At 34.2% G+C, this 8,837-nt stretch overlaps 1 protein-coding gene across 2 annotated transcripts; it reads right to left on the reverse strand.

Moving 5' to 3' along the window:
• Positions 1-664: 664 nt before the first annotated feature.
• LOC120074471 (probable thiol methyltransferase 2) lies at positions 665-8,450 on the reverse strand. Of its 2 annotated transcripts, none has more exons than XM_039027607.1 (8): positions 8,224-8,450; positions 6,632-6,762; positions 5,833-5,919; positions 4,390-4,490; positions 4,219-4,318; positions 3,806-3,852; positions 1,617-1,695; positions 665-980 (listed from the first exon to the last, which is right to left on the reverse strand). In XM_039027607.1, exons 1-8 carry the CDS (start codon positions 8,399-8,401, stop codon positions 927-929), a joined length of 777 nt encoding a protein of 258 aa, XP_038883535.1. In that variant the 5' UTR covers positions 8,402-8,450; the 3' UTR covers positions 665-926. The 2 variants fall into 2 exon arrangements, with proteins under 2 accessions (XP_038883535.1, XP_038883534.1); XM_039027606.1 differs by having other exon boundaries at positions 665-993.
• Positions 8,451-8,837: the final 387 nt, after the last annotated feature.

Here is an 8,837-nt window from a genome sequence, read left to right on the forward strand (position 1 = left end):
CCTCTCATTCCTTTAGGGTAACCTACAAATAGGCATATAATGTTTGTAAACATCTATAAGCATTTGCAATTGGACTGGAGTAAACACCTCTTGTTCCGTGGCAGACTAGACTGGAGTAGGCACTAGGATCTCTTTCGCTACTTGGGAGGAAGAAAACATTTAAAAATAGTGAGCTAGGAAGCCCAGTGAGTGAGATTAAAATAGTGAAGTTTGTAAACATCTATAAGCATTTCATAGATCAGAGTTCATAAACCATGCTTAAGGAAATTTAATAAGACTAGTGAATCTTAAAACATCATAAATCATTCTACTACTTTTGTTATACATAAAATCTCATTAGTTGTACCCAAAACCTTAGATGAGGTAGAGCAAGCTCAATACACTCAACATCGATAGCCTTAGCTGATGTAGAGTGAACTCAATACAATCAACGTCGATAACTCTCATATGTGCATGTAGAAATGCCCCCAAAGGGCTTAGCACCCCTTCACACGACCCAAAGCCTACATGTCAAGATGGGTCCCAAAGACCTATATCATACTTATATACTGGATTTTTCGGATACCTTCTTGCATCCTTGAGTATCAGAAACCTTAATAGCATACCTAGGGTAGAGCATAAAAATTGAAAACTATTCACATGTTCTAGCAAATTCATAAACAACTTTTAGATAAAAATCATGAAGAATAAGTTCTTTTCCCTTATAGACATATCATTTCAAGAATAGGCGATCAAAGCTTAATTCAAATGAATCATGCTCAAGGCATAGATGTTTAAAATAGAGCATCAAGCTTATAACAAGCAAATCATGCTCAAAGATAAGGTCCCATGGTACATTTAACCAAATTCCATGGACACTGACATACACTTTTGCAATTTCTTCTCAAATGTATGATACCAACATCCAAACTGCAGCAAAAAACTTGTTAAAGTGAAGGTTGAGCTAAACTCCTCTTCCACCTTCCAATCATCTCTCGTCCCTGTCACAATATACTTCAATCATATTGAGAATTCAGCAACTTCAGAACATGGATAATGTTGCATTTTTCAAAATTAAGTTACGACGGTCCATTTTCAGTAGTTTACTTTTGAGTTCAACATGTGGGATGAGGATTTGAACGTTGATCCTTTTGTTTTGGAAAGCATATAATGCCTTAACTAGTTGTTGTGTTATGTTCTGCTCGACAATTGCATGTTTTTGTTGAGGTAAGAAGATGATATTTGCATCTAGAAGATAATAGACTCAGTTCACTAAATTCTAAATACACGTAGGAATAAAAAAGAGAAAATATGGGAGGCGAATGAGCAGCACGTATTATAATCTTTTGGATGAGCATTTTGTTGTACTGGGGGTAGCCCTTTAACGACGTGTTCAAGGAGAGGGAAGGCGACGGTAAGTGATGTAGTAGGACTAGGATAAAATAAAGGATTTGACCAAGATACCCTATTTTATCCTAATCCTACTACATCGGTAAGCTTTTGGCATTTTATTTGGAACTCATATTTTAAATGATCTTGGAGAGAACAAATCTCCCTTTGTGATTGCTATAAATCACTGATAAATCGATCATACGATAGAAATTTCTGTAAGGTACTGAAAAAGTTACTATGTTTACCTTGCGAGGTGGGATGGCGAGTTCATTATCCTTGATCAGTACAGCCTTAAAGCCCAATGGATGTAGTACGTCCTCATAACTATCAATAAACACTGTAATCATGAGCCAAGTTTATGAAAGGACGAGAAGTATAAGAAAAGTAATCTTTTTTTGAGGGGGGGAAAAAGACAATATCATTCCAAAGGAATCGTGCATGAATGACAGAAGGGAAGATAAGATACTCTCCTAATAAAAAAGAAAATGAGGATTACGAAAACATGCTTCGAGTAAAATTGACTCAAAATGAGTAACAGAACAAAAATGTAGAACGTGCCAAGTTCATGCAACACAGCTCAACATACTGAAGAAGTTCCTATAAAATCCTTGGAAGACATCCTATTGCTCTCCAACAAAATCTTCCGAATTCTAGTTGTTAACAAATTAGACCACAAAATTGAACCACTGAGCTTCTTTAACGAGTAGTCCATCGAGTAAAAATCATAAGTACACAGCAATATATATGGATACTCTAAAGTCCAAAAAGAATTATCCATATACTCTTAAGGCCACAAAATAGTGGGTTTACGCAGATTCTCTTCCCTAATTGTAAATAGATCTAGAGGATACAACAACAATGAACAAAAAAAATCAAGCAGGTATTTGAAAATGTCCTCATGATTGTATTTTCCAAAATCAAGGCTTGAGAAAAATGATTAAACGTGCTATCTAATGCTTTCTAATACTTCAACAAATGTGCTTCTAATAAAAATAATATAAATAAATAAACAATAACAAAACTCAAGGTTTAAGTAGTATTACTTCGCGAAAAAAATAGTTATTTCCAAATGAGATGGCTATTCTTTATTTACACTGTTGCAATTGAATTTTGGCAATGCAAAAAAAAAAAAAAAAAAAGAAGCGAAAAAGTAAAAAACATCATTCCACTTATTTTCTATAGCATTGTGAAGTTTCCAAATCATTTTACTTACTTATAGTGATGTTTAGAGTCCTCCTAGGATTAGAACTCTTTGGTTGAAAATATAACATCTTTAACTAGTTGAGCTATACTTAGGTACCTCTACTAATTATCAGACTTGTTTTTCTTGAGTTTATATCAAAATAAAAGTCTAAGGTAAAACTAAAGATCCATTTAAACATTTTTACAATGTTAAACCAAGGCCTTCCCCAATCCTACCTCTGTCATCTTTGACCACACAAATCATGTAATTGTAGCTCCATCCCATAAATTGTGAATTATTCCTCTCTTTGAAAGAACCAACCCAAGACTCGATAGTGAGTGGAGAGATAAGTACAACTCCCTTTCACGAAATGGCTTCAGTAAGCCCCTCCCTTCAAAACGAAATCTCTCATATATAGCCATCGAGTAAATAACTTTGACAGATGCCCTAAGTTTGAAAAATGGTAAATGAGCATACTGTTAGGAATAGAACAGACCGAGCCAAAGGCAATCTACCGCGAATGAGAAAAGGAGATTTCTCCATTTGTCCAACTTTCCTTTAAACTATTCCACCATCTCGAGTCCCAAAAGGGGCAGAAACCAAGATAAGGAAACAGCAATCCTTTTCACCTAATGATTTTGTTAAATCACCTATTGCCCTGAAAGTTTAAGTTGATGGGCGAAGGTAAATTTAATATTATATCAACACTCTAGAACTCCTCTCACTTATGGACTTGAAATGTGTAGAAGACCCAAAAAGTGGAAATCAATATTAATTGGGGAGAAAATAAGTCATTGTAGGGAGTTTCAACACAAGACCTCCTAGGCCTCCTACTCTAATTCCATGTTGAATCATCGACTAACCAAAAAGCTTAAGCTGATGGGTGAAGGTAAATTTGATGTTATATGATCATATCAACACTCTAACACTCACCACAAACCAACTTAAGACCTTTCTTCAGAGAAAATATATCACGCATTTCAATATTATCCCCATGGACAAGGACGTTTTTTTGGCCAACTACAACTAGCTACTAAAAGTTTTTAGTGATTATTAAAAGATGGTACAAAACAAGTAAAGATAAGGAATCTAATCCCTAGTATTTATGACCATTGATTTCTCTAAGGAGTTACAACTTACAATTTTTATAGGGAAAAGAAAAAGGGTAAAAAGTTTATCTAGATAAATATTTAAACTGAAAGGAACAATGAAACAAGTAGGAAAAAATTCAAACTGAAGGTTGAGAATCACTCTGAAACTGAAACTCTGTAAGGTGGTCCACCAACATGGTCATCGATCTGCCAGCCAAAAAATTGTGTTTGAAACATGAAATAATGGAGAGAATGGTAAAAAGATTACGCAGCACAAGATCAATCAATGACTTTACTTTTAAAAACAAGATAAAATGTGTTGATATTTTACAGTTTTTGTTAAAGAAACTTATTTTGTTTATAGAGAAATTACAAGGAAGCCAAAGAAAAAGAATTACTGAAGAATATAGAGATAAAAGTGCCCTAAAAAATTAAATCACATAAAAAAAATCTATTAATGGAGGAAAACTGCTAATGAAATAGAAGGTGAAATTCTGCATTCTAGGCTTGTTAAAATGATAAAACTTATAGGTAAAGAATATAGAGTAACATGTCTCAAGTAAAGATGATTACTGGAAACATTAGTGTTATAAGCTCTCCATTTGGTTTTAATAGCCTCTGAATCTGTTGTCCCCAAGCTTGTCTCATGACAGGTTCAAGTGCAGAAAAAAACCTGCATGGTTTCCAATAGCGGTCATGTTGGAATCTTCTAATAGGAAATAATTTTTTCATAAACCAACTTACGTATAATCAAAAATCAGATCAAACAATTCCATAGGTCTCCAACTGAAAAAATCTTCCTTTAAGAAGGTAAAGTATCTCCTATTTGGTGAAGAGGAAGATAGCTGCAGCTCATTAAAGAAAAATAGAAATCAAATATAACAGCGAGTCTTAACTGTGCAGCTCATTTCATAGTATATGCAGAACAAGTGTGTGATCTACAAAATTTTACATGGCATTCAAGAGAAGAAATGTTTGATGCATAAAATTCTACATTTCTATATCGTGTTTCACGTAGATAGTCAAAGGAGATCATTTAGGGGATAAAGCTCTAAGAAGAGTGCAAAGCTATCTCAACAGTTGATAATATGTGCTCATTCAATTTAACTTTAGAAATTTGTTATGTATCCCTGCATGCATAACATACTTTACTATATTACTAGTATCAGAATTTTTTTCCATAAAAGATGGTGTAGTTAAAAGAAATAAGTAGGTTTGAAACTAATTCCAAAAGTAGGTGGCAATAACCCTATTCTTTGAGCTGGTAAAAATAACCCTGTACTTGTAGATAGTTTTACCCGCTACGATAATTTGTCTTTTCCCCCTTTTTTTAACACTATTTGATTTCTAATTAAAAAAGAAGATTTTAATATTGTATTTTTTTAGAATAAATTATTCCAGAAATTTACCCCTGATAATTCATAAGTTGTATAATATTTGTTAGTTTTGTGTCATAATTATTATGGGCCCTTTATTTATTAGTCCTTTATTATAATTTACCATTTCCTAAACTAGAGCTCCAATATACTTGAATGAAATAATGCAATTCTCTCATGTTCCGTTAGTTTCATGATGTCAGGGTAAAAAGAACTAAATCCAAGCCCCTAAAATGTTCTTCCGTCTGTTTCACATTAATAGTACATTCTTTTGGCCTCATGCTAACTAGGGCTCACTTTTTTTAATTTTGCCCACTTATAAGTTAGAAAATGCAAGGGCGATGGGCACTACAGCCCCTGTGTCTTCCATACCAAGGCAACTACGACCACTCTAAAAAGTCAAACCATCAAGCCTTGTTAAACCGAACGTTTATAAGCCTACACTGAAACCATGTGCATGGAGACAAACTATCTTTTAAATTGAATTAGAGATTTATGAAGATAGATGACTCAGATATATTTATTTGTACATGAGGCTCGGGGGAATGATCGAAGACAAAGAAGTTAGCAGAACCTACCTGGAAAGTTACTAACTAAATCTGAACATATATACTATATTTAAATATGATAAAAGTTCGAATAAAATAAACCTTGGATAATTAATAGAACAAATAAGAAGGATATCCGCTAAGGTTCCAACAACTACATTCACAAATAAATTTCTTATGAAAATTCCCAAAACAGCCTACAACTTCTTTTCCAATATTTTGGCTCCGTAAAGAAGAAAAGTGCAGAAATATAATACTTATACCTCTCTTGCCTTTTGTATGGCATTGTCTGATATGTCCAATCCGACAACATAGCGTTCAGAGCATGCCATTCGCACAACATCATAGCCCTGTCATATTTACAAATTTTGATGTTTTCAATGAAAAGAAAATCGTAAAACTCTAGCTAACTACTACATGCAAAGGGAACCCAGCCATAATCTTCAGGATAGATTTGAATATAAAAGAAGACGATGAAACTATAGGAGGTGAACAATTAAACTTCCCATGTTATGAAATCTCTCATAAATATATTCCTCACTTCCTCTGTTAATCTTTTTTAAAAAAAAAAAAAAACGGAAACAACGCTTTTCATTCATGAAATGAAAAGAGACTAATGCTCGAATTATAGATAGGCAAATAAGCAAGGATGCTAGAAGATGTTGGGACGCACCCAGATATCTCAACTAGGTTGACACACCCATAACGGCCTCATTACATCTCAATAAAAAAAAGCTACTAAAAAAAAGGAAATACAAGATGACATAATGTCTTAACAGTACAGCAATAAGAACAAAACTAGCTATAAAACATTTCAAAGAGAAACCTTAAAATGTTTCAATGCCTCACTTCAGCTTCTACTTCACAACATCTCTACATTTTTTTATCTTGATTCTTGGTCGGAATTCTTAAATGTAATGTAAAGCGAAGTTTATTGGTTTTTTGCCTTTTGGTCAATGCTGTTTTCTGGCTTGATTTTCATACTTCTATCTTTATAGATGAAAACTTTTATTTTATATGGTAAAAATAGCTATAAATTTATAGATACACCAAATGACGTACACTTCCACATCCAGGCACAAGTACACGACCATTTGGAAGAGCTCCTGTTGCACAGAGATGGCTAATCACAGGCGTTGGTTGTCCTAAATCCCATGGTGTTAGACCTTGCTCCCAGCATATCTCCCAACCACCTAATTAGTAAGCCTTCACAGCATGAGAACACTAGATGACATATTATTGTAACAATGGACAATATAGGAAACGCAAACGTCAAAGCATGGAAAAGAGTCCCCTTCAAAATCAGGCATGCTACATTTGCATGAACCAAACTATGAAATTTAAATTTGGCATAACTGTCTATAAGTTATATGTTAGGTCTCCAATTGTGAATACGTATATTAGAAAGGATAAAAAGGGAAGTGATAGTGGGCCAAGCTGTTAGTGGGCTGGAGGTTATTTTGAATTACGTTTTGGGTTTACGTCTGTGTGTGGCAGGTGCCTATTAGTACGTTTGTCTATTATGTTACAGTTCATGCTTTGCATTTTGGAATGGAATAATAGTTCTTAGGGAGAGATTGATGATGACGCTCTTGAATCAGCCGGTTGGTTTTAATCGTTGCTATTTTGATTAATATTATCACAAGTGAGACCTAGAGTTTTTACAAGTGGCATTAAAGCGAAATCAAATCAGATGACACATATACAGAAAGAAGAATGATTGGAAGCATCCGAGTCGGAAATAGGGGAGATAAAAAGGAGATTCAAAGACTATCAGTTTTAAAAAAGAGTACGGAATCAATGATGACAGAGATGAAGGAGGTACAGGAAATGCTAAAAAATGCTGGTCACTGAGTTAATCGGAGAGCCTACGAAAGAAGGGGATGGGTCAGGCATTTTCGGAGGTGACCGTAGGGAAAAGAAAATTTATCCTAAGCAGTTGAATGTTATACCGTCCAAGCACCTTAGCAACAATGGACATTAGTCACCATAGCACTGGTCTTCCTAGAAAACCTCTAGATCTCACTCATCTTGTATTTTTCTAGTATTAGTTTCACGTTAACAAAATGATTAAAGAATAAAACCAATTTTAATGTTTTTGTGGTCCAAAAAAGATCTTTTCAATGTTCATCAAGACAGCTTTATTAAAGACAAGGAGCGAGCAACCAAAATGATGAGGACCAACTAGGCAGCCACTAATTTACTTGAATATAAAGAATATTTTCACATTAGACCAGCAACTCCTGATTACCGTATAAAGCGTCCAGAAACTAATGAAATCAGGTTATAGCATACACCAAAATAGATGTCAAGTGTTAGTCGCATCCATCAAAATTATACCTAAAATCTATATTTTTATAAAAAATAAAATGTATCGAATAATTAATTGACTGGTTAAGCTATTCAAAATAGTTCTAAAGTGAAGCAGATATTATCAACCTCAAACAATCCATCGAATTTCAGACCTATATATGCATCTCTTCCTGAAATGCTACCAAAATCACCAAAATTTTGTTCTCAAATTATGTGTCATCCTGGAGCATACATTATCGATCCCAAAAAACAGTAATATATCAGTTGAACAGAGCTTCAAGGCCAAAACATCACGGAACAGATATATATAGAATGCGGAATCATATGAAATTTGGTGTTACCATTATGGTCTTTGTGCATAACTTGTTGAAACTCATCGAGGCGCGATTGATGATTGGATTCGGAAGCGTTATGTTCTGTAGATTGTTGGTTCATCCTCAATTTCATTGTCAAAGTTCGATGGGTTTGCAAGGGAGCAGCTCCAAGTCTTGAAGACAATTTTCTAGTGCAAAGGATCATATTTGGTAGCTAATTTGTCTTTTAGAAATTTATGTCAAATTTTTTTTAAAGTAACGGAAATTCATTTCATACAAGCAGACAATTGTCAAATATATAGCGAAAAGAAAAAAGAATATAAGATTCGTCATATGGATGATCTAAAAATTAGGTAAAAATGTAAAATGACCCGATTTTTGAAAAAAATGCCAAATGACCATTTGCTGACGTCAAATTCGAACGAAATTACCAAAATATACTCTTGTGCACCTGGAAAAGTCGTCTCGCTCTCTCTTCTTTTTTCACTCACAAATCACTATAACTCTCACTCTAGCTTGTCTTGCTCTCTCTTCTTTTTTTCACTCACAAATCACTGTGTCTCTCGCTCTAGTTCATCTTGCTCTTGCTTGTCTCACTCTCTCTTCGTTTCATCACTCACAAAATCACTCTTCTCTCTTGT

The sequence above is a fragment of the Benincasa hispida genome, chromosome 3, assembly GCF_009727055.1.
Source record: "Benincasa hispida cultivar B227 chromosome 3, ASM972705v1, whole genome shotgun sequence".
NCBI classification, from domain to species: Eukaryota; Viridiplantae; Streptophyta; class Magnoliopsida; order Cucurbitales; family Cucurbitaceae; genus Benincasa; species Benincasa hispida.

Bases quoted from the DNA above. Each gene is read 5' to 3' on its own strand.
- LOC120074471 (XM_039027606.1), bottom strand. From the start codon at position 8,401: ATGATCCTTTGCACTAGAAAATTGTCTTCAAGACTTGGAGCTGCTCCC. The intron at 4,491-5,832 runs GTATAAGTATTA...AATGAGCTGCAG, and splicing joins CCATACAAAAGGCAAGAGAG to CTATCTTCCTCTTCACCAAA. The intron at 994-1,616 runs GTAAACATAGTA...ATATGATTGAAG, and splicing joins TCGCCATCCCACCTCGCAAG to TATATTGTGACAGGGACGAG.